The sequence below is a fragment of the Cherax quadricarinatus genome, chromosome 38 (assembly GCF_038502225.1).
Source record: "Cherax quadricarinatus isolate ZL_2023a chromosome 38, ASM3850222v1, whole genome shotgun sequence".
In the NCBI taxonomy this organism is placed as follows: Eukaryota; Metazoa; Arthropoda; class Malacostraca; order Decapoda; family Parastacidae; genus Cherax; species Cherax quadricarinatus.
In genome coordinates, this window is record NC_091329.1 from 20,690,856 (window position 1) to 20,717,388 (window position 26,533).

A 26,533-nucleotide genomic window follows, 5' to 3' on the forward strand; every position below is an offset into this window, starting at 1 on the left:
TTCACCTCCTCCATACTCTCTCCCTCCAATCTGATATTCAATCTTTCATCACCTAATCTTTTTGTTATCCTCATAACCTTACTCTTTCCTGTATTCACCTTTAATTTTCTTCTTTTGCACACCCTACCAAATTCATCCACCAATCTCTGCAACTTCTCTTCAGAATCTCCCAAGAGCACAGTGTCATCAGCAAAGAGCAGCTGTGACAACTCCCACTTTGTGTGTGATTCTTTATCTTTTAACTCCACGCCTCTTGCCAAGACCCTCGCATTTACTTCTCTTACAACCCCATCTATAAATATATTAAACAACCACGGTGACATCACACATCCTTGTCTAAGGCCTACTTTTACTGGGAAAAAATTTCCCTCTTTCCTACATACTCTAACTTGAGCCTCACTATCCTCGTAAAAACTCTTCACTGCTTTCAGTAACCTACCTCCTACACCATACACTTGCAACATCTGCCACATTGCCCCCCTATCCACCCTGTCATACGCCTTTTCCAAATCCATAAATGCCACAAAGACCTCTTTAGCCTTATCTAAATACTGTTCACTTATATGTTTCACTGTAAACACCTGGTCCACACACCCCCTACCTTTCCTAAAGCCTCCTTGTTCATCTGCTATCCTATTCTCCGTCTTACTCTTAATTCTTTCAATTATAACTCTACCATACACTTTACCAGGTACACTCAACAGACTTATCCCCCTATAATTTTTGCACTCTCTTTTATCCCCTTTGCCTTTATACAAAGGAACTATGCATGCTCTCTGCCAATCCCTAGGTACCTTACCTTCTTCCATACATTTATTAAATAATTGCACCAACCACTCCAAAACTATATCCCCACCTGCTTTTAACATTTCTATCTTTATCCCATCAATCCCGGCTGCCTTACCCCCTTTCATTTTACCTACTGCCTCACGAACTTCCCCCACACTCACAACTGGCTCTTCCTCACTCCTACAAGATGTTATTCCTCCTTGCCCTATACACGAAATCACAGCTTCCCTATCTTCATCAACATTTAACAATTCCTCAAAATATTCCTTCCATCTTCCCAATACCTCTAACTCTCCATTTAATAACTCTCCTCTCCTATTTTTAACTGACAAATCCATTTGTTCTCTAGGCTTTCTTAACTTGTTAATCTCACTCCAAAACTTTTTCTTATTTTCAACAAAATTTGTTGATAACATCTCACCCACTCTCTCATTTGCTCTCTTTTTACATTGCTTCACCACTCTCTTAACTTCTCTCTTTTTCTCCATATACTCTTCCCTCCTTGCATCACTTCTACTTTGTAAAAACTTCTCATATGCTAACTTTTTCTCCCTTACTACTCTCTTTACATCATCATTCCACCAATCGCTCCTCTTCCCTCCTGCACCCACTTTCCTGTAACCACAAACTTCTGCTGAACACTCTAACACTACATTTTTAAACCTACCCCATACCTCTTCGACCCCATTGCCTATGCTCTCATTAGCCCATCTATCCTCCAATAGCTGTTTATATCTTACCCTAACTGCCTCCTCTTTTAGTTTATAAACCTTCACCTCTCTCTTCCCTGATGCTTCTATTCTCCTTGTATCCCATCTACCTTTTACTCTCAGTGTAGCTACAACTAGAAAGTGATCTGATATATCTGTGGCCCCTCTATAAACATGTACATCCTGAAGTCTACTCAACAGTCTTTTATCTACCAATACATAATCCAACAAACTACTGTCATTTCGCCCTACATCATATCGTGTATACTTATTTATCCTCTTTTTCTTAAAATATGTATTACCTATAACTAAACCCCTTTCTATACAAAGTTCAATCAAAGGGCTCCCATTATCATTTACACCTGGCACCCCAAACTTACCTACCACACCCTCTCTAAAAGTTTCTCCTACTTTAGCATTCAAGTCCCCTACCACAATTACTCTCTCACTTGGTTTAAAGGCTCCTATACATTCACTTAACATCTCCCAAAATCTCTCTCTCTCCTCTGCATTCCTCTCTTCTCCAGGTGCATACACGCTTATTATGACCCACTTCTCGCATCCAACCTTTACTTTAATCCACATAATTCTTGAATTTACACATTCATATTCTCTTTTCTCCTTCCATAACTGATCATTTAACATTACTGCTACCCCTTCCTTTGCTCTAACTCTCTCAGATACTCCAGATTTAATCCCATTTATTTCCCCCCACTGAAACTCTCCTACCCCCTTCAGCTTTGTTTCGCTTAGGGCCAGGACATCCAACTTCTTTTCATTCATAACATCAGCAATCATCTGTTTCTTGTCATCCGCACTACATCCACGCACATTTAAGCAACCCAGTTTTATAAAGTTTTTCTTCTTCTCTTTTTTAGTAATTGTGTGTAGAAAGAAATTTGGTAATAAGTAATACATATTTTATGAAAAAGAGGATAAATAAATATACAAGGTATGATGTAGCACGTAATGAAAGTAGTTTGTTAGATTATGTATTGGTGGATAAAAGGTTGATGGGTAGGCTCCAGGATGTACATGTTTATAGAGGGGCAACTGATATATCGGATCATTATTTAGTTGTAGCTACAGTTAGAGTAAGAGGTAGATGGGAAAAGAGGAAGGTGGCAACAACAAGTAAGAGGGAGGTGAAAGTGTATAAACTAAGGGAGGAGGAAGTTCGGGCGAGATATAAGCGACTATTGGCAGAAAGGTGGGCTAGTGCAAAGATGAGTAGTGGGGGAGTTGAAGAGGGTTGGAATAGTTTTAAAAATGCAGTATTAGAATGTGGGGCAGAAGTTTGTGGTTATAGGAGGGTGGGGGGCAGGAGGGAAGAGGAGTGATTGGTGGAATGATGAAGTAAAGGGTGTGATAAAAGAGAAAAAGGTAGCTTATGAGAGGTTTTTACAAAGCAGAAGTGTTATAAGAAGAGCAGAGTATATGGAGAGTAAAAGAAAGGTGAAGAGAGTGGTGAGAGAGTGCAAAAGGAGAGCAGATGATAGAGTGGGAGAGTCACTGTCAAGAAATTTTAATGAAAATAAGAAAAAATTTTGGAGTGAGTTAAACAAGTTAAGAAAGCCTAGGGAAAGTATGGATTTGTCAGTTAAAAACAGAGTAGGGGAGTTAGTAGATGGGGAGAGGGAGGTATTAGATAGATGGCGAGAATATTTTGAGGAACTTTTAAATATTGAGGAAGAAAGGGAGGCGGTAATTTCATGCACTGGCCAGGGAGGTATACCATCTTTTAGGAGTGAAGAAGAGCAGAATGTAAGTGTGGTGGAGGTACGTGAGGCATTACGTAGAATGAAAGGGGGTAAAGCAGCTGGAACTGATGGGATCATGACAGAAATGTTAAAAGCAGGGGGGGATATAGTGTTGGAGTGGTTGGTACTTTTGTTTAATAAATGTATGAAAGAGGGGAAGGTACCTAGGGATTGGCGGAGAGCATGTATAGTCCCTTTATATAAAGGGAAAGGGGACAAAAGAGATTGTAAAAATTATAGAGGAATAATTTTACTGAGTATACCAGGAAAAGTATACGGTAGGGTTATAATTGAAAGAATTAGAGGTAAGACAGAATGTAGGATTGCGGATGAGCAGGGAGGCTTCAGAGTGGGTAGGGGATGTGTAGATCAAGTGTTTACATTTAAGCATATATGTGAACAGTATTTAGATAAAGGATTTAGAAAAGGCATATGATAGAGTGGATAGAGGAGCAATGTGGCAGATGTTGCAAGTATATGGAATAGGTGGTAAGTTACTAAATGCTGTAAAGAGCTTTTATGAGGATAGTGAGGCTCAGGTTAGGGTGTGTAGAAGAGAGGGAGATTACTTCCCAGTAAAAGTAGGTCTTAGACAGGGATGTGTAATGTCACCATGGTTGTTTAATATATTTATAGATGGGGTTGTAAAAGAAGTAAATGCTAGGGTGTTCGGGAGAGGGGTGGGATTAAATTATGGGGAATCAAATTCAAAATGGGAATTGACACAGTTACTTTTTGCTGATGATACTGTGCTTATGGGAGATTCTAAAGAAAAATTGCAAAGGTTAGTGGATGAGTTTGAGAATGTGTGTAAAGGTAGAAAGTTGAAAGTGAACATAGAAAAGAGTAAGGTGATGAGGGTATCAAATGATTTAGATAAAGAAAAATTGGATATCAAATTGGGGAGGAGGAATATGGAAGAAGTGAATGTTTTCAGATACTTGGGAGTTGACGTGTCGGCGGATGGATTTATGAAGGATGAGGTTAATCATAGAATTGATGAGGGAAAAAAGGTGAGTGGTGCGTTGAGGTATATGTGGAGTCAAAAAATGTTATCTATGGAGGCAAAGAAGGGAATGTATGAAAGTATAGTAGTACCAACACTCTTATATGGATGTGAAGCTTGGGTGGTAAATGCAGCAGCGAGGAGACGGTTGGAGGCAGTGGAGATGTCCTGTCTAAGGGCAATGTGTGGTGTAAATATTATGCAGAAAATTCGGAGTGTGGAAATTAGGAGAAGGTGTGGAGTTAATAAAAGTATTAGTCAGAGGGCAGAAGAGGGGTTGTTGAGGTGGTTTGGTCATTTAGAGAGAATGGATCAAAGTAGAATGACATGGAAAGCATATAAATCTATAGGGGAAGGAAGGAGGGGTAGGGGTCGTCCTCGAAAGGGTTGGAAAGAAGGGGTAAAGGAGGTTTTGTGGGCGAGGGGCTTGGACTTCCAGCAAGCGTGCGTGAGTGTGTTAGATAGGAGTGAATGGAGACGAATGATACTTGGGACCTGACGATCTGTTGGAGTGTGAGCAGGGTAATATTTAGTGAAGGGATTCAGGGAAACCAGTTATTTTCATATAGTCGGACTTGAGTCCTGGAAATGGGAAGTACAATGCCTGCACTTTAAAGGAGGGGTTTGGGATATTGGCAGTTTGGAGGGATATGTTGTGTATCTTTATACGTATATGCTTCTAAACTGTTGTATTCTGAGCACCTCTGCAAAAGCAGTGATAATGTGTGAGTGTGGTGAAAGTGTTGAATGATGATGAAAGTATTTTCTTTTTTGGGGATTTTCTTTCTTTTTTGGGTCACCCTGCCTCGGTGGGAGACGGCCGACTTGTTGAAAAAAAAAAAAAAAAACATAAAAGAAGGAAATTAAAAGTGAACATAAGAAAGAGTAAGGTGATGAGAGTAACAAACAACAAAAGTTTAGGTAATGAAAGACTGGATATCAGATTGGAGGGAGGGAGTATGGAGGAAGTGAATGTGTTTAGAGATCTGGGAGTGGATTTGTCACTGGAAGGATCTATGAAAGATGAGGTTAATTATACATCTGGTGAGAGGAAAAAAGTGGGTGGTACATTAAGACATCTGTAAAGACAAAGAACCTTATCCATGGAGGCAAAAAGAAAAATGATCCAGGTATTGGTACCAACACTGTTATATGGATGTAAAGCATGGGTTTTAAATGCTGCAGTAAGGAGGAGGCTGGAGGCAGTAGAGATCTCATGTTTAAGAGCAATGTTTGCTGAGAATATTAGAGAGATGAGGATGAGGGCTGATGAGGGGCTGTTGAGGTAGGATGGAGCAAAATAGGATAACATGGAGGGTGTATAAATTTGTAGTGGAGGAAAGGAGGAGTAGGGGTCATGCAAGGAAGAGTTAGAGGAAGGGAGTGTAGGAGGTTTTATATGTGAGGGGCTTGGACATCCATCAAGCAATGTGTGTGTGTCTTAGAAGTGTGTAGAGGTAAGTGGTTTCTTTTGTGACTTGATGTGCTATTGGAATATGAGCAAGGTTATATTTATGAAGGGATCCAGGGAACATTTTTAAGTCAGACTTAAGTCCTGGAGGTGGGAAGTACAGTGCCTGCACTCCGAAGGAGGGGTAGAAATATTGCAGCTGTATGTCAGCCATAGTGATGGTAAAAGTGTTTCTTCTTCTTTGGGTCACCCTACCTTAGTTGGATATGGCCAGTATGTTAAAAAAATATATTTTTTATAAAATAATACAATATTTTATAATACAATTAAAAAATAATACAAATGGAAGGCCCCTATTAAAACAGGGAGAAAATGGATATCCTATCTCAAAGCTGTCACTAGGGGCTACAAAGTTCTGAAACAAGCATATATTATGATCAAAAAGCATCTGTAAAGTAAATATGAAGCAATATACTTCTTTATGTTAAAAGCAGGTGGGGATATAGTTTTGGAGTGGTTGGTGCAATTATTTAATAAATGTATGGAAGAGGGTAAGGTACCTAGGGATTGGCAGAGAGCATGCATAGTTCCTTTGTATAAAGGCAAAGGGGATAAAAGAGAGTGCAAAAATTATAGGGGGATAAGTCTGTTGAGTATACCTGGTAAAGTGTATGGTAGAGTTATAATTGAAAGAATTAATGGTAGTAGGTTGGTAGACAGCAACCACCCAGGGAGGTACTACCGTCCTGCCAAGTGAGTGTAAAACGAAAGCCTGTAATTGTTTTACATGATGGTAGGATTGCTGATGTCTTTTGTCTGTCTCATAAATATGCAAGATTACAGGCATGTCTTGCTACTTCTACTTACACTTAGGTCACACTACACATACATATACACATTTATTCATACACACTCATCTGAGTTTTCTTTGATTTTATCTTAATAGTTCTTGGTCTTATTAATTTTCCTTTTATATCCATGGGGAAGTGGAATAAGAATCTTTCCTCCGTAAGCCATGCGTGTTGTAAAAGTCAACTAAAATGCCGGGAACAATGGGCTAGTAACCCCTTTTCCTGTAAAGATTACTAAAAAGAATAAGAAGAAGAAAATTGTCAAAGTGGGAAGTCTGAATGTGCGTGGATGTTGTGCAGATGATAAGAAAGAGATGATTGTGGATGTTATGAATGAGAAGAAGCTGGATGTCCTGGCTTTAAGTGAAACAAAGCTGAAGGGGGTGGGAGAGTTTCAATGGAGAGGAATAAATGGGATTAGGTCAGGGGTTTCAAATAGAGTTAGAGCTAAAGAAGGAGTAGCAATAATGTTGAAGGATAAGCTATGGCAGGAAAAGAGGGACTATAAATGTATTAATTCAAGGATTATGTGGAGTAAAATAAAGATTGGATGTGAAAAGTGGGTTATAATAAGCGTGTATGCACCTGGAGAAGAGAGAAGTGTAGAGGAGAGAGAGAGATTTTGGGAAATGTTGAGTGAATGCGTGGGGAGTTTTGACTCAAGTGTGAGAGTAATGGTGGTTGGGGATTTCAATGCTAAAGTGGGTAAAAATGTTATGGAGGGAGTAGTAGGTAAATTTGGGGTGCCAGGGGTAAATGTAAATGGGGAGCCTTTAATTGAGCTATGTGTAGAAAGAAATTTGGTAATAAGTAATACATATTTTATGAAAAAGAGGATAAATAAATATACAAGGTATGATGTAGCACGTAATGAAAGTAGTTTATTAGATTATGTATTGGTGGATAAAAGGTTGATGGGTAGGCTCCAGGATGTACATGTTTATAGAGGGGCAACTGATATATCGGATCATTATTTAGTTGTAGCTACAGTTAGAGTAAGAGGTAGATGGGAAAAGAGGAAGGTGGCAACAACAAGTAAGAGGGAGGTGAAAGTGTATAAACTAAGGGAGGAGGAAGTTCGGGCGAGATATAAGCGACTATTAGCAGAAAGGTGGGATAGTGCAAAGATGAGTAATGGGGGGGTTGAAGAGGGTTGGAATAGTTTTAAAAATGCAGTATTAGAATGTGGGGCAGAAGTTTGTGGTTATAGGAGGGTGGGTGCAGGAGGAAAGAGGAGTGATTGGTGGAATGATGAAGTAAAGGGTGTGATAAAAGAGAAAAAGGTAGCTTATGAGAGGTTTTTACAAAGCAGAAGTGTTATAAGAAGAGCAGAATATATGGAGAGTAAAAGAAAGGTAAAGAGAGTGGTGAGAGAGTGCAAAAGGAGAGCAGATGATAGAGTGGGAGAGGCACTGTCAAGAAATTTTAATGAAAATAAGAAAAAATTTTGGAGTGAGTTAAACAAGTTAAGAAAGCCAAGGGAAAATATGGATTTGTCAGTTAAAAACAGAGTAGGGGAGTTAGTAGATGGGGAGATGGAGGTATTAGGTAGATGGCGAGAATATTTTGAGGAACTTTTAAATGTTAAGGAAGAAACAGAGGCAGTAATTTCATGCACTGGTCAGGGAGGTATACCATCTTTTAGGAGTGAAGAAGAGCAGAATGTAAGTGTGGGGGAGGTACGTGAGGCATTACGTAAAATGAAAGGGGGTAAAGCAGCTGGTACTGATGGGATCATGACAGAAATGTTAAAAGCAGGGGGGGATATAGTGTTGGAGTGGTTGGTACTTTTGTTCAATAAATGTATGAAAGAGGGGAAGGTACCTAGGGATTGGCGGAGAGCATGTATAGTCCCTTTATATAAAGGGAAAGGGGACAAAAGAGACTGTAAAAATTATAGAGGAATAAGCTTACTGAGTATACCAGGAAAAGTGTACGGTAGGGTTATAATTGAAAGAATTAGAGGTAAGACAGAATGTAGGATTGCGGATGAGCAAGGAGGTTTCAGAGTGGGTAGGGGATGTGTAGATCAAGTGTTTACATTGAAGCATATATGTGAACAGTATTTAGATAAAGGTAGGGAAGTTTTTATTGCATTTATGGATTTAGAAAAGGCATATGATAGAGTGGATAGAGGAGCAATGTGGCAGATGTTGCAAGTATATGGAATAGGTGGTAAGTTATTAAATGCTGTAAAGAGTTTTTATGAAGATAGTGAGGCTCAGGTTAGGGTGTGTAGAAGAGAGGGAGACTATTTCCCGGTAAAAGTAGGTCTTAGACAGGGATGTGTAATGTCACCATGGTTGTTTAATATATTTATAGATGGGGTTGTTAAGGAAGTAAATGCTAGGGTGTTTGGGAGAGGGGTGGGATTAAATTATGGGGAATCAAATTCAAAATGGGAATTGACACAGTTACTTTTTGCTGATGATACTGTGCTTATGGGAGATTCTAAAGAAAAATTGCAAAGGTTAGTGGATGAGTTTGGGAATGTGTGTAAAGGTAGAAAGTTGAAAGTGAACATAGAAAAGAGTAAGGTGATGAGGGTGTCAAATGATTTAGATAAAGAAAAATTGGATATCAAATTGGGGAGGAGGAGTATGGAAGAAGTGAATGTTTTCAGATACTTGGGAGTTGACGTGTCGGCGGATGGATTTATGAAGGATGAGGTTAATCATAGAATTGATGAGGGAAAAAAGGTGAGTGGTGCGTTGAGGTATATGTGGAGTCAAAAAACGTTATCTATGGAGGCAAAGAAGGGAATGTATGAAAGTATAGTAGTACCAACACTCTTATATGGGTGTGAAGCTTGGGTGGTAAATGCAGCAGCGAGGAGACGGTTGGAGGCAGTGGAGATGTCCTGTTTAAGGGCAATGTGTGGTGTAAATATTATGCAGAAAATTCGGAGTGTGGAAATTAGGAGAAGGTGTGGAGTTAATAAAAGTATTAGTCAGAGGGCAGAAGAGGGGTTGTTGAGGTGGTTTGGTCATTTAGAGAGAATGGATCAAAGTAGAATGACATGGAAAGCATATAAATCTATAGGGGAAGGAAGGCGGGGTAGGGGTCGTCCTCGAAAGGGTTGGAGAGAGGGGGTAAAGGTTTTGTGGGTAAGGGGCTTGGACTTCCAGCAAGCGTGCGTGAGCGTGTTAGATAGGAGTGAATGGAGACGAATGGTACTTGGGACCTGACGATCTGTTGGAGTGTGAGCAGGGTAATATTTAGTGAAGGGATTCAGCGAAACCGGTTATTTTCATATAGTCGGACTTGAGTCCTGGAAATGGGAAGTACAATGCCTGCACTTTAAAGGAGGGGTTTGGGATATTGGCAGTTTGGAGGGATATGTTGTGTATCTTTATATGTGTATGCTTCTAGACTGTTGTATTCTGAGCACCTCTGCAAAAACAGTGATAATGTGCGAGTGTGGTGAAAGTGTTGAATGATGATGAAAGTATTTTCTTTTTGGGGATTTTCTTTCTTTTTTGGGTCACCCTGCCTCGGTGGGAGACGGCCGACTTGTTGAAAAAAAAAAAAAAAAAAAAAAAGAGTAAGACGGAGAATAGGATAGCAGATGAACAAGGAGGCTTTAGGAAAGGTAGGGGGTGTGTGGACCAGGTGTTTACAGTGAAACATATAAGTGAACAGTATTTAGATAAGGCTAAAGAGGTCTTTGTGGCATTTATGGATTTGGAAAAGGCGTATGACAGGGTGGATAGGGGGGCAATGTGGCAGATGTTGCAAGTGTATGGTGTAGGAGGTAGGTTACTGAAAGCAGTGAAGAGTTTTTACGAGGATAGTGAGGCTCAAGTTAGAGTATGTAGGAAAGAGGGAAATTTTTTCCCAGTAAAAGTAGGCCTTAGACAAGGATGTGTGATGTCACCGTGGTTGTTTAATATATTTATAGATGGGGTTGTAAGAGAAGTAAATGCGAGGGTCTTGGCAAGAGGCGTGGAGTTAAAAGATAAAGAATCACACACAAAGTGAGAGTTGTCACAGCTGCTCTTTGCTGATGACACTGTGCTCTTGGAAGATTCTGAAGAGAAGTTGCAGAGATTGGTGGATGAATTTGGTAGGGTGTGCAAAAGAAGAAAATTAAAGGTGAATACAGGAAAGAGTAAGGTTATGAGGATAACAAAAAGATTAGGTGATGAAAGATTGGATATCAGATTGGAGGGAGAGAGTATGGAGGAGGTGAACGTATTCAGATATTTGGGAGTGGACGTGTCAGTGGATGGGTCTATGAAAGATGAGGTGAATCATAGAATTGATGAGGGAAAAAGAGTGAGTGGTGCACTTAGGAGTCTGTGGAGACAAAGAACTTTGTCCTTGGAGGCAAAGAGGGGAATATATGAGAGTATAGTTTTACCAACGCTCTTATATGGGTGTGAAGCGTGGGTGATGAATGTTGCAGCGAGGAGAAGGCTGGAGGCAGTGGAGATGTCATGTCTGAGGGCAATGTGTGGTGTGAATATAATGCAGAGAATTCGTAGTTTGGAAGTTAGGAGGAGGTGCGGGATTACCAAAACTGTTGTCCAGAGGGCTGAGGAAGGGTTGTTGAGGTGGTTCGGACATGTAGAGAGAATGGAGCGAAACAGAATGACTTCAAGAGTGTATCAGTCTGTAGTGGAAGGAAGGCGGGGTAGGGGTCGGCCTAGGAAAGGTTGGAGGGAGGGGGTAAAGGAGGTTTTGTGTGCGAGGGGCTTGGACTTCCAGCAGGCATGCATGAGCGTGTTTGATAGGAGTGAATGGAGACAAATGGTTTTTAATACTTGACGTGCTGTTGGAGTGTGAGCAAAGTAACATTTATGAAGGGATTCAGGGAAACCGGCAGGCCGGACTTGAGTCCTGGAGATGGGAAGTACAGTGCCTGCACTCTGAAGGAGGGGTGTTAATGTTGCAGTTTAAAAACTGTAGTGTAAAGCACCCTTCTGGCAAGAGTGATGGAGTGAATGATGGTGAAAGTTTTTCTTTTTCGGGCCACCCTGCCTTGGTGGGAATTGGCCAGTGTGATAATAAAAATAATAAAAAAATACTTCTTTATATACCTGAGGTTGAAAAATTAACAGAAATGAATCTAGTTCGAGTAGAGCATATTTGACAAGGTCTACCTTGACCTCTTTTGACATGGGCCTCACCTTCACCTGAGTAGACCCATCACATCACCTATATGTTACAGGTCACCTAACCTGAACTGAATGGGACATCTCACCTTCCTCTGACCTCATTCTTGCTGATCACCTGACCACCATTTTACAATTTTATATATATATAGTGCTCAACATACTTTAATTTCAATGTAATACCTTGCCCTATTAGGCGTTACAGCGAGACTAAAAGTTAATGCTGGCCTCGCAACTCATACCTTCTAGGCTTGTGTAGTGGACGGATTTGTGTCCATCCACCACACAAATTAATATGGGTAGGAGTAAGTCACTGGCACAAGAGGCTATTGTACAGATCATTGGATTACATAATGCAGATCGTCAAATGAGGGAAATAGTAAAAGCCATCAAAGTGTGTGTGTGTGTCAGTTTCTTGAGGATGGTGTTGATGATATTGGCCATACCAAAAGCACATCCAGGGAAGTCTAGAAAGACATTCCCCACTAGCATTAACTGTATTAACATACACTTAGAATTGTTTTGTGATCATTTATCCATATTTTTTACACAGTCAAGGTTTTTATGCATGACTGAGAAATCTGTTCTTCAGTGGTTTTGTGCCTGTAAGGGACCCTTCTTTGATGACTGGCCATTAAATTCCCCAGACTTGAACCCCATCAAGAACCTCTGAGCTCTGAAAATGAAAATTATAATGCCTGCACTCTGAAGGAGGGGTGAGGATGCTGTGGCTTGATGGGTAAAATTTAAACCGTCATGTCCACGGATTTCTAGAAAAACTGCTAGGGAATGAGTGATAGTCAATGTGTTTCCTTTTGGTGGAAAATAATTGTGACAAAAAAGAAAAAATGAATATTAGTGAAAGTGACACAAGATTACAAGAGAAAGATGATTACAAGAGTAAGGGATGCGCGTAGGCGAACACCAGAACATTCAAAAATATGTGGAACTGCAGTGAGTGAGGTGAATGTGACCTATGTACAATCTACAGGAAGATGATTAGAAACACTTACTCTGCTTCATACTGGTTTGGTGTAATAATATCTGCAAGGGGTATAATATCTTTCCTATACACCGGTAGTAATTCTTCTGGCACATACATCTTCCCATTGTCTCCCATCACTGGATCACACACTGTAAGGAAATGTATTTTTTCAATTAATAAAAAAGAAAAAGGTAGAATCTTGAAAACAATAAATAAAATACCTTATAAATCATTTTAAATTGTATTTATTTTAACCATGAAAAAGTCCAAAACCCAGAGTGATCATACAGAGCCTGGGGAATGGGAAGAACTCAGGTTTGATTCTAAGAAGGGGAAGATAAATCCTGTTCCTTGGATCAAGAGTCCCTCACCAGTATAAAGGCACCTCCCTTGAGAGGAAGACCTTAAAAACAGTACAGTGTAACCCAGTGGCGGCTTGTAGCACCAGTAATACCTATACGTACTATCATACCACATCAAACTTCTATTTTTAATCATTTTTATCTCATTTCAACAAAAAAATAAAAAATTTGCTTATAAACACATTGAAAACAACATACAACAGATTTTTCCTGTAATATATTTGTCTGCTGCAAATAATTTTAGTGTAAAGTTGATGAAGTTATACGTCTGAGAGTGAGCATCTGGGGGTACTGAAGCTCTGCAGCTCCTATGGATGAGCCGCCACTGGTGTAACCCACCTAATCATATTAAGATAGTAAGAGGTAGTTTATTCCAGAGCACTACAGAGAATTATTTTATTTTATTTTATTATCACACTGGCCGATTCCCACCAAGGCAGGGTGGCCCGAAAAAGAAAAACTTTCACCATCATTCACTCCATCACTGTCTTGCCAGATGGGTGCTTTACACTACAGTTTTTAAACTGCAACATTAACACCCCTCCTTCAGAGTGCAGGCACTGTACTTCCCATCTCCAGGACTCAAGTCCGGCCTGCCGGTTTCCCTGAACCCCTTCATAAATGTTACTTTGCTCACACTCCAACACCCCGTCAAGTATTAAAAACCATTTGTCTCCATTCACTCCCATCAAACACGCTCACGCATGCCTGCTGGAAGTCCAAGCCCCTCGCACACAAAACCTCCTTTACCCCCTCCCTCCAACCTTTCCTAGGCCGACCCCTACCCCGCCTTCCTTCCACTACAGACTGATACACTCTTGAAGTTATTCCGTTTCGCTCCATTCTCTCTACATGTCCGAACCACCTCAACAACCCTTCCTCAGCCCTCTGGACAACAGTTTTGGTAATCCCGCACCTCCTCCTAACTTCCAAACTACGAATTCTCTGCATTATATTCACACCACACATTGCTCTCAGACATGACATCTCCACTGCCTCCAGCCTTCTCCTCGCTGCAACATTCATCACCCATGCTTCACACCCATATAAGAGCGTTGGTAAAACTATACTCTCATACATTTCCCTCTTTGCCTCCAAGGACAAAGTTCTTTGTCTCCACAGACTCCTAAGTGCACCACTCACCCTTTTCCCCTCATCAATTCTATGATTCACCTCATCTTTCATAGACTCATCCGCTGACACGTCCACTCCCAAATATCTGAATACATTCACCTCCTCCATACTCTCTCCCTCCAATCTGATATCCAATCTTTCATCACCTAATCTTTTTGTTATCCTCATAACCTTACTCTTTCCTGTATTCACTTTTAATTTTCTTCTTTTGCACACCCTACCAAATTCATCCACCAATCTCTGCAACTTCTCTTCAGAATCTCCCAAGAGCACAGTGTCATCAGCAAAGAGCAACTGTGACAACTCCCACTTTATGTGTGATTCTTTATCTTTTAACTCCACGCCTCTTGCCAAGGCCCTCGCATTTACTTCTCTTACAACCCCATCTATAAATATATTAAACAACCATGGTGACATCACACATCCTTGTCTAAGGCCTACTTTTACTGGGAAATAATTTCCCTCTTTCCTACATACTCTAACTTGAGCCTCACTATCCTCGTAAAAACTCTTCACTGCTTTCAGTAACCTACCTCCTACACCATACACCTGCAACATCTGCCACACTGCCCCCCTATCCACCCTGTCATACGCCTTTTCCAAATCCAAAAATGCCACAAAGACCTCTTTAGCCTTATCTAAATACTGTTCACTTATATGTTTCACTGTAAACACCTGGTCCACTACAGAGAATATTAAGAAGAAATATGTCAATACAAGACCGAATGTTATTTTATTTGCCTCAGGTGCTATTCAAGAGTTTTTAAAATATCAACATCTTCCAAATTCTCAGAAAAATTTCTACTATAAAATTATTCAGACCATTTAATTCTTTAACTAAGATAATATTCAAGCTAAATTGAAAATGAGTATAGAATGGTAAAGAAGAAAAAAAATCTGCATCAAAGTGCAAGTTCAAGTACAATGTTACAATGAAAGAAAATGGTGTAAATTTTAGTATCCTGTACGACCATCAACAAGTCACCCTACTCCTCCCTCACTGTGGTAGAGTGACTCAGAAACGAAGAAACACTTTCACCATCACTAACTCCATCACTGTCTTGCCAATGGCAGTGATACTATAGCTTAAAACTGCAAATATCCCCACCCCTTCTTCAGCATGCAGGTACTGTACCTCCCAACCCCAGGACTTAAGTCTGGCTAACCAGTTTTCTTGAATTCCTTCATAAATGCTACCTTGCTTATACTCCAACAGCACGTCAAGCATAAAAACCACTTGTCTCCACTCACTCCTATCTAACATGTTCACACACACTTGCTGGACATCTAAGCATGTGTGGAGTGGAAGCAAGTGGTTTTTATGACTTGATGTGGTGTTGGAGTGTGAGAAAATGTAACATTTATTTTATTTATGGGGAAGCACTGAAGGGTCATACAGCTTCGAGAGTGACATATACCATATTGTACTGTTTCCTATGGGCTACCCTTTCTTGGTTGGACATGACTGATAATTTAAAAACAATTATTATTACATTTCATGATAGGAAAACTGCCACAATTAATAGACTTAGAACAGGTAGTATTGTCCGATGTCATACAGCCTCTCCCAGTTGAAGAGGAACCAGTACCAATATGGAATAACACATTTCCTCTTCCAGATGAAGAGTAACTATTATTGTACATGTTACAGTTCCTCCATGGGGAAGTGGAACAGAATTCTTCCTCCATAAGTCATGCATGTCATAAGAGGCGACTAAAATGGCAGGAGCAAGGGGTTAGTGATCCCTTCACCTGCATATATTACTAAAGTTATAATATGAAACTTTTGTTTTTCTTTTTGGGCCACCCTGCCTCAGTGGGATATGGCAAGTTTGTTGAAAGCAGATGTTACATTTCCTCTTGAAATTAAAGAGGAACCATTATCACTGAATCATGTTACCTCTTCTAGCTCCAAAATGCTACATGACATGGTACAAATATACTACTGTATATTTGTACCATACCATACCATCTACTGTTTCATGTCTTTGTTACAAGTGGTTTTGCTATAATTTATTTTCACTATAATGTGAAATTATCAATTCAAATTTATGTATGTATTCTCCACAGGAAAGTGGAAAAGAATTCTTCCTTTGTATGCCATTAACCCTTAACCCTTTCAGGGTCCAAGGCCCAAATCTGGAGTCATGCACCAGTGTCCAAGAATTTTCAAAAAAAAAATTTGTTATTTTTTCTTATGAAATCGTAGAGAATCTTTTTGTGAAGGTAATAAAACAAAAAGTACGAAATTTGGTGGAAAATTGACGAAATTATGCTCTCGCGAATTTTGATGTGTCAGCGATATTTACGAATCGGCGATTTTGCCGACTTTGACTCCCATTTTAGGCCAATTACATTATTCCAATCAACCAAATTCTTAGCTATTTCACTAGTATTACTTCTATTCTATCGATTGAGCACAAGAAATCGCCAAGTCAACTGTTTCAACTACAAAATAAAGTGATCGGAAATTGTTAATTTGGCCAATTTAACACAAAGTTCAAAATATTCCAATTTCAAAATAGGGTCCAGAATGAACAATGTAGGCATTCCTGGCACTAAACTAACATTTCCTCTGTTCATTAGTTATGTTTTGAGGCTTTACAAATAAATTCCATTTTGATTTTTTATTCACATAATGAATTTTTATTCACACCAAAAAATAGAAGATTTACTGTTATGCAATACTGTAATAATTGTATAAATATCATCACCATATTTGTGAATGTATATTAGACCCACCAGCTGACGTGTATTAGACGTGTGAGGTCGTTTGTTTACTCTTGAATATCGGCAAAAATTTAACATTTCTGCTACTTTGAGCTCAGTTTCAAGCCATTTCCAGTGCTAAAACCAATCAAAATCATCTCTATTTCTGTAATATGTCTTCCATTCTATCAAATGAGACCAAGAAATCGCAAATACAACTATAAAAAACATACGAAAAAACACTGCAAAGTTGCTGTTTTAATCGAAAAATCATGATTTCATTTTTTTTCTCTCATTATACACAGTGTGCTGCAGGATCTGTTTTATGTGGTGCACACATACCTCACAGATGTATTCTCTCATATCTAGGCCCAAATGTACCACTCACAGTTTATCAGAGTGAGCTGAGCTCATGGCGTAGATCTACGGTTTGGACCCTGAACGTAAAGCCGTAGATCTACGGGACGGACCCTGAAAGGGTTAAATGGTCCAAACAGATCGACGTTCAAATTCGTATTGCTACAAAAGTAGATCTACTTTTTTTTTTACATATTTTCAAATATAACAAAAAAAAAAATGTAGATAAAAGTTTTTTTACACATTTTCAAATGTAAAACAAAAAAGAAGATCTACATTTTTTTTACATACTTTCAGATGTTGAAAAAACGTATATATATGTTTGGACCATTTAAGGGTTAAAATGCCGGGAGCAGAGGTATAGTAAACCCTTTTCCTGTACGTTACTAAATGTAAAAGAAAAAACTCGTTTTCCTTTATAGGTCACCCTGCCTGCATTGAAAAAAATTTTTTTTTTATTATTTTATTATTTTTTATTATCACACTGGCCGATTCCCACCAAGGCAGGGTGGCCCGAAAAAGAAAAACTTTCACCATCATTCACTCCATCACTGTCTTGCCAGAAGGGTGCTTTACACTACAGTTTTTAAACTGCAACATTAACACCCCTCCTTCAGAGTGCAGGCACTGTACTTCCCATCTCCAGGACTCAAGTCCGGCCTGCCGGTTTCCCTGAATCCCTTCATAAATGTTACTTTGCTCACACTCCAACAGCACGTCAAGTATTAAAAACCATTTGTCTCCATTCACTCCTATCAAACACGCTCACGCATGCCTGCTGGAAGTCCAAGCCCTTCGCACACAAAACCTCCTTTACCCCCTCCCTCCAACCCTTCCTAGGGTTTCTTTTACATACTTCCTTGCCTAGTGAATTAAGCTTGCTCTACAAACTGACAAAATATCTACTTATGCACTTCTAGTACATATGGGTATTTGCTTAACTATACATCTATGACCCCCTCCTCCTGGTCCTGCTCCTTCTACCAGCCTGTCATATTTCACCAAGTCAATGGTCCTGGGTATCTTCCAAAGAGGCAATTTTTCACACTAAAATCTGCAATAATTCTGATACTATGTATGCTGTACAAGTGCAGCTATATCTGAGTTAGCTACTGATATCAAATCCTTTTACATTCTACAATGATCCCCTTGCCCTTCTTTTACATTCCAAAATTATCTCCTTTCCCTCACTTTTACATTCCACAATGATCCCCTTCCCTTTACATCCCACAATCCCCTTCCCCTCACTCTTACATTCTACAATGATTCCCTTTCCCTCACTTTTACATTCTACAATAATCCCCTTTCTCTCGCTTTTACATTCTACAATAATCCCCTTTCCCTCACTTTTACATTCCACATTCCTCATCATGTGATAAACTTGATCATGATAGTGCTTGTTTTACCATATATTAAGTTAGGATTGACTGTCTTCAAGTGTTCCACAACACTTTTCACTTTCTGAAGGAAGGACGCAGAACCGATGTAGCCGGTTAAGAGGTGCGAGTAGTAATCAATGCCATTGCTCTTCAACCCATCTATCAGATCACCTGTGGAAATTTTTTAAAGCAATTAGTATTTTACACACAACAAATCAAGTATACTCTGCCACCTGGACTATGATATTAACCCTTAATCTGTCCAAACGTAGATCTATGTTCACTCGCGTAGCACTCCGAATGTAGATCTACATTTTATTTTACTTGCCTTCAAATGTAAAATAAAACGCAGAACTACATTCGGAACGCTACGCGAGTGAACATAGATCTATGTTTGGACAGTTGAAGGGTTAACTATGAAAAGCTTACCTTGAAAAGTACATTTTAGCCTACAAATCCACTGCACGCACCAACTGGACAATGGTATATTAAAGTAAGTAAACTTCAGTGACCAACACAATCCCAAAATTAAATCACTTTTAAATACAAAATAGACTTAAAAGCTGTAAGGCTAATAATTTAAAGCAACTCATGAAAGAGTAGGTCTCACTGAAAATGTTATGCTGCTGAAACTTAAGCACATAATTTCTGCAATGTATTAAGAATTTGAAACACATACAGTGCAAATTTTTATTTGACATGCATACATAAACATGCATGTGTGGGCCAACCATGCATATCATTTTGCAAAAAATCATTAATTTAATACAGACATGCTGAACTATGATAGTAATTGGAGAAGTTATATGAATAAAAATATTACAGAGAATTAATATAAGTGAAATGTATAAAGAGTTTTGCAGCATACTGTCCAATTCCTTGAATCAAGAGCCCTTCAGCAGTATCAATGCTTGATGAGTTTACCCTCCATAGCACAAGTCTAAAATTAAGCTTTCTGTGATCAAGAGTACAATATGTATGTCACACATTAGTAAACAGTCACATTCCAAATTTTACTATTTTCAAATTATTTAGAGACTGTCAAGCATATTTCTTCTTCTTTCAACAAACTGGCTGTATCCCACTGAGGCAGGGTGGCCCAAAAGGAAAAATAAAAGTATCTCCTTTTAAATTTAGTAATGTATACAGGAGGAGTGCTCCTGGCATTTTAGTCGCCTCTTATGACATACATGGCTTACAGAGGAAGAATTCTGTTCCACTACCCCATGGAGATAAGTAGAATAAAAGAACAAGAACTATAGTGGAACCTCGGTTTTTGTTTGCCCTGGTTTTTCTCGAATTCGGTTTTCAATGATTTTTTTCGTCAATATTTTGTCCCAGTTTTCGTTCATCACCTCGGTTTTTGTCGGTCCACTGTACCGAATGTGTCTACCTGCCCACGCCCACATAAAGCATCCCACGCATTCTGAGTCAGTCTGGCTTTGTTTCTCGTTGAGTGAGCATTACCCTGCGCGTCCATCTGAAACATTTCGTAATAATCTGTTGTTTTTTGTGCTTGTTTATTGAGTGTGACTGCTAAATAAGCCACCAAGGGGCCAAAGAAAGTTCTTTCATAAAGAAGGTGAGAAACATGATAGATTCAAGAAAGAACTTTTATCAAACTACGAAAGTGGCATACATGTTGTCAATCTCACCAGGATGTACGGGAAGTGATTAAGGACATGTGTGCAAAGTGGAACAAGCTGTAAAGTTTTGTGGAGAAATATCACCGTGTCTGCAACATGTTCAATGACAATGCCTTGTCCCATTTTAGGCAAATCTTAAAGAGATGCCAGAAACAGACCTCTCTGGACATATTTTTTATGCAACAGGGGTACAGTGACTCTAAAGTTGGTCCTAGTGTCAGTAAAAGACAACCAGATAAGGACTTGATACCTGAAGTCCTTCTGGAGGGGGAGCCCCCTTCCAACCAATTACCTCTCCTCCTCCCTCTCCCTTCCTTTCATCTTCTTCAATAAAGGTAAAAGTGATATTAAATGTTCAGTTATCCATTTCATTAGTCCTTTATATTTATTTCTCATTGTTTTCTGTATGTAAAACTATAGTTATTCTTTATAAAATGTATTTTTTGATAATACTTTTAGGTGTCTGGAACGGATTAATTGGATTTACATTATTTCTTATGGGAAATGTTGCTTCAGTTTTCGTCAAATTCGGTTTTCATCAGACTTTTTGGAACGAATTAATGATGAAAACCAAGGTTCCACTGTATTAAGAAAATAGAAAAAAACCCAAAGGGGTGTGTATATATACAGTGGACTCCTGCCAAATGGCGGGGGTCCACTGTATATATACACACCCCTGGCGCATGGCTTAAGGAATGTGTATCAGGATGTGGTACTCCCTGATGCATGGTTTAAGGAGTATGTACCGGGATGTGGTACTCCCTGATGCAGGATTTAACGAGTGTGTACCAGAGTATGGCACTCCCTGATGCATGGTTTAAGGAATGTGTACCAAGGTGTGGTACTCCCTGATGCATGGTTTCAGGCTCTACTACCACGCCAGTCTTTGTATAGTCAACTTGCTTTATGTGGATTCTCTTTGTATAAATTCACTTATTTCTATCAGGAATCTACTATACAGTGGACCCCCGCCATTCGGCGGCCGCAACTTTTGTGAAATCTGACTTTCGGCAAGTTTTTTCAGCAAAATTTAGCTTTGCGGTTCGTGATTGGACTTGTGATTCGGCGACCATCCGGTACGCGTCCGCCCATCACCACGCACACAAAGCCAGTCTCCCGCACTATTCACACTCAGTGTGCCATTGTTTACCAGCGCGTGACCATCACCCTGTGGGTTCATACAATACATTTCATAATAATCCATTGTTTTTTTGTGCTTGCAACTGCTAAATAAGTCACCATGGGCCCAAGGAAAGCTAGTGCCAGCCCTTTGGTAAAGAAAGTGACGAACACGATCGAATTCAAGAAGGAAATCATTGAAAAATATGAGAGCGAGTGCTTGTTACAGGACTTGCCAGGATGTATGGCAAACCCCATTCAACCATCACTTCGATCATGGCGAAGGGAAAGGAAATAAAGTGTGCTGTTGTTGCAAAAGGGGTAGATATGCTGACAAAAAAAGAGTTCGCAAACCCTCGAAGAAGTGGAAAGGTTATTGTTGGTGTGGATTACCCAAAAGCATGAGATAGTATTATGCAGTCGATAATATGTGAAAAGAAAATGCCTGCAACAAGTGGTGATGCTTGTGATTTTAAGGCCAGCAAAGGTTGATTTGAGAGATTTAACCCGTAAACAGTCCAAACGTATATATACGTTCTCTCCCGTAGTGCCCCAAATTTTTTGAGAAAAAAAAAATAGTTTTTTTAATAGGAAAAAAGAGCATATGGTACCCAGGCATCCCCAATTATTTTGATATGGCGCACACTGAGTGCGCACACCCATTCTCTCATGCCTAGGCGACTCAGGCTTATCATAGCAATGTTGAATGCATGACAAATAAAACATATATATACGTTTGGGGCACTAGCGGTAAAAACATATAGTATATATGTTTGAACCATTTACAGGTTAAAAGGTATAGTGGCAGTGTGGTAAGGCATGGTGAGGCTGCCAGTTCTGACAAAAAAGCGGCTGAGAAGTTTGTACAGGAGTTTAAGGAGTACAAAGACACTGGAGAATTAAAACCCCAACAAGTGTTCAGTTGTGATGAAACAGGCCTCTTTTGGAAGAAAATGCCAGAGAGGACCTACATCACACAGGAGGAAACGATACTCCCAGGACACAAGCCTATGAAGACAGGCTAACTCTCATGTTCTGTAGTAATGCTAGTGGGGATTGCAAAGTGAAGCCTTTATTGGTGCATCACTCTGAAAATCCCAGAGTGTTCAAGAAAAACAGTGTTGCCAAGAGTAATTTGTGTGTGATGTGGAAAGCTAACAGTAAGGCATGGTTCACAAGGGAATTTTTCCTTTACTAGTTTAATGAAGTGTTTGGCCCCAGTGTGAAGAAATACCTGCTGGAAAATAAATTGCCACTCAAGTGCCTCCTGGTAATGGACAATGCTCCTGCTCATCCTCCAGACTTGGAAGAGCAAATGGTGGAGGAGTTTAGTTTCATCACGGTGAAGTTCTTGCCCCCTAATACAACTCCTCTCCTCCAGCCCATGGACCAGCAGGTCATTTCAAACTTCAAAAAACTGTACACCAAAGCAGTGTTTCAAAAGTGTTTTGAAGTAACCTCAGACACTGAAGTGACCCTAAGAGAGTTCTGGAAAGATTACTTTAATATCCTCACTTGCATAAACCTTATAGGTAAGGCTTGGGAGGGAGTAACTTTCAGGACTTTGAACTCTGCTTGGAGAAAATTGTGGCCAGAATGTGTACAAGAAAGGTTTGGGGCTGACCCTAAGGAGTCTATGCCAGTTGTGGAAAGTATTGTGTCATTGTGGAATTCCATGGGGTTGGATGTGAGTTTCGAGGATGTGGAAGAGTTGGTGGAGGACCATGATGAAGACCTAACCACTGCAGAGCTGTAAGAGCTTCATCTGCAACAGCAAGAGACCACAGCTCAGGAAACTGCTGCAGAGGAGGAGGAAGAGAGATGGAGGAAGGTGCCTTCTTCAAAGATTAAGGACATTTGTGCAAGGTGGACTGAAGTGCATTTATTTATGGATGAACTTCACCCTGACAAAGCTGCTGCAGGCCGTGTTGGCAACATGTACAATGACAGTGTTGTGTCCCACTTCAGACAAATCCTAAAGAAATGCCAGAAACAGAGCTCTCTGGGCAGATATTTTGTGCGACAGGGGTCCAGTGTCATTAAAAAACAAAGAAGGGAAGTAACCCCAGAAATGGACTTGCTACCTGAAGTCTTTATGGAAGGAGATTCCCCTTCCAAACAATAGTATACACCTTCCTCCTATCCCCTCCTCCCGTCTTTCATCCACCCAGAAATCATCAGTAAAGGTAAGTGTAATGTTATCATTATTTTATATATGTATGTACTTGATTTCTCATTGTTTTCTGTATGTAAATCTTTATTTAATTTGATTTTTTTTTTTTTTTTAATATTTTTGGGTGTCTGGAACAGATTAATTTTATTTCCATTATTTCGTATGGGGAAAATGGTTTTGCCATTCAGCAGATTCTCTGGAACGGATTAATCACAAAACTCGGGGCTCCACTGTATGCTTGCACATGCTTGTGTAGTGTGACCTAAGCAGCAAGACGTACCTGAAATCTTGCATGTTTATGAGACAGAAAAAGAAAGACACCAGCAATCCTACCATCATGTAAAACAATTACAGGCTTCTGTTTCACACTCACTTGGCAGGATGGTAGTACCTCCCTGGGTGGTTGCTGTCTACCAACCTACTACCTAGGTCTAGCATATTTATTATACAATAATCAAGTTCACTGCCTTACTGAATGATTCTGGCTGATCTGAATACTGGTATGCCTACCAAGGTTTTAGATTAAAATGACTTATAAAGAGTATTGAAATGGCTAGTGAAAACACACGTGCAGCTTTCTTGTACAGCCTCTCCTCACTTAACGACGGAGTTCCGTTCCTAAGACCCTGTCGGTAAACGAATTCGCTGGTAAGTGAGGAGCATACTATAATGGCAGTGGGTTTGTGTCAATCATCTTTGATATTGTTTTAATGTTACCATTGCACCATTTATAACATTTCTGGTATATTTTCAAATATTTATACAACAGTGTACTATATACTGTAATAAACAGAATACTAGAGGAAATCAGCTCTAATATACATTATTTTAGTAGGCATACTGGTCAGAGAGCCCGTCGTAAGTCCGAGTCATCGGTAAACAAGTATGTCGCTAAACGAGGAGAGGCTTTATTGTATGATCGTAGTTACACCCTGTCTGAAGAGTGAAAAAGACTCTCATTAGCTTCATAAACTTTGTCATGGCAAATTTCTTGAAACTTGATGTAAAACTTCATCTGATTACCATAAACAATATTTCCTTTTTTTTCAACAAACCAGCCGTATCCCACCAAGGCAGGGTGGCCCAAAAAGAAAAATGAAAATTTCTCTTTTTAAATTTAGTAATTTATACAGGAGAAGGGGTTACTAGGCCCTTGCTCCTGGCATTTTAGTCGCCTCTTACAACATGCATGGTTTACGGAGGAAGAATTCTGTTCCACTTCCCCATGGAGATAAGAGGAAATAAACAAGAACAAGAACTAGAAAGAAAATAGAAAAAAACCCAGAGGGGTGAGTATATATATGCTTGTACATGTATGTGTAGTGTGACCTAAGTGTAAGTAGAGGTAGCAAGATGTACCTGAAATCTTGTATGTTTAAGAGACAGAAAAAAGACACCAGCAATCCTACCATCATGTAAAACAATTATAGGCTTTCGTTTTACACTCCCTTGGCAGGACGGTAGTACCTCCCTGGGCAGTTGTTGTCTACCAACCTACTACCTAGGATAAACAATATTATACAATAAAAATAGATAACTTCTATGACACTAGTACCTTAAACAGCTAGCCTATTCATTAATGAACCTTTACTGGAATCTAAACTACCTTACACTTGCAAAGAATTTATATGTTACATGTTAGTGCTGGTGTTAAGTATAGTTTGTAAGTACTAATTAACTCTGGTATGCCCAGAACATAATTTATTTGGAACATGCAAAAATTGTATTACCAGGACAATCTAATTTGCTGTAATATTTATGTATATTTTCATGAAATGAAAGTTTGAGTTTGAGTAACTGCATTGTTTAACTGGTTTTATTATGAATCTAGCAAAGAGAGTACTCCATAAAAAAAAAGAGTAATTGTCTCTAAAATAATTACATACTAAAATAGAATTTGTGCATTTGTAATATAAAGGGCTAGAAGTGACCGTATGGTCAAGAAGAAACTATTGAGTTTGTTGGCAGTTTCATTACCTGAGAATGAAACATCTCATTAGATCATTACATGATGAGGAACATCTTATCATCGATCACCTGAAGACTACAACTAACTTCTACTAAACATCTTTTCGTAGTCATGATTCTGTTTTATCAATCATCGTTATCTGTAATATTGTTTTTATTATGTACAGCTTCATGATTATTACTCTTAAAAACATCTACCTTGACTACCTTGCATTATTATTAAGATTAAATATAACTGTCATATTGTTAACACTACTATCTTGTCTAGTTTTAAGTAGTTACTATGTACTATTATCTGTCTAGTTTTAAGCAGTTACTATGTATTAGGATTAGTCTGCCTGAAATGCCCTGGCATGGTAGTGGCTTTCTTTCTCCTTAGCAAACCAAAACTGTAATCACACATTGTAACCTTTACAAAGAAATAAACCTTTATCTTTATCATAACAGTACAGTGAGCCAATGATATTTGGCCTTTTTAAGATATGCTTGATTTTCGGATGACTCTGTATTTTAGAAGTTCTGGATATCACTGATAAAACTACTCAGTCTTGCTGGTTGATGTACAAGAGGAAGTCTTTGATAGGCTTTATTCTTATTCTTTTGGTTTCTCTGGCAGTGCAGTAGCCTGCTGGCTACTGTTCCCAGGTTTCTTTTAGTCTACTTGCCTGCCGGTACCTCTATACGCCTGAGATATGCACGTTCAATTTGATTCCTGCCTATTTCAGCCTAATTTCTCTTCTTTCTACTGTCTACTTTTACCACCACCATCAACCTTGTCCCCTCCTATTTTATACTGGATTACACTTCAATGCTAGGCTTTATACATCAGCTGGTTTTTAGTACTGCAATAGTACAGTATATGCATGTGACTATTCTGTTATTCCTGTGTAACCTGGTTAAATTATACTTTATTTTATTTTCTTGTTTATGGTTATTATTAACACTTTTCATTACTATTTCCCTTTGTGTAATAAAGTTGTGTGCACTTATGTGATATCTCTATCCTGTTATCTTATGGTATGTATTACTTTTTTCGCTATACAGTACGTATTTGATT

General features: G+C 39.2%; 1 protein-coding gene and 1 long non-coding RNA gene across 7 annotated transcripts in view; one reads left to right on the top strand and one right to left on the bottom strand.

The window, feature by feature from the left end:
* The window catches only part of Pdxk (pyridoxal kinase), a 51,882-nt gene that overhangs the window by 19,907 nt on the left and 5,442 nt on the right, over positions 1-26,533 (bottom strand). For all 6 annotated transcript variants that reach the window (XM_053782540.1, XM_053782542.2, XM_053782541.1 and 3 more), the window contains exons 4-5: positions 18,598-18,741; positions 12,658-12,778 (exon numbers count right to left, since the gene is read on the bottom strand). In XM_053782540.1, the coding sequence (XP_053638515.1) occupies positions 12,658-12,778; positions 18,598-18,741 (265 nt within the window). The remainder of the gene's footprint in view (positions 1-12,657; positions 12,779-18,597; positions 18,742-26,533) is intronic.
* Positions 1,723-7,222, top strand: LOC138853739 (uncharacterized). The gene is made up of 2 exons (XR_011392898.1): positions 1,723-2,481; positions 6,987-7,222. It is a non-coding gene; the product is annotated as an uncharacterized lncRNA (long non-coding RNA).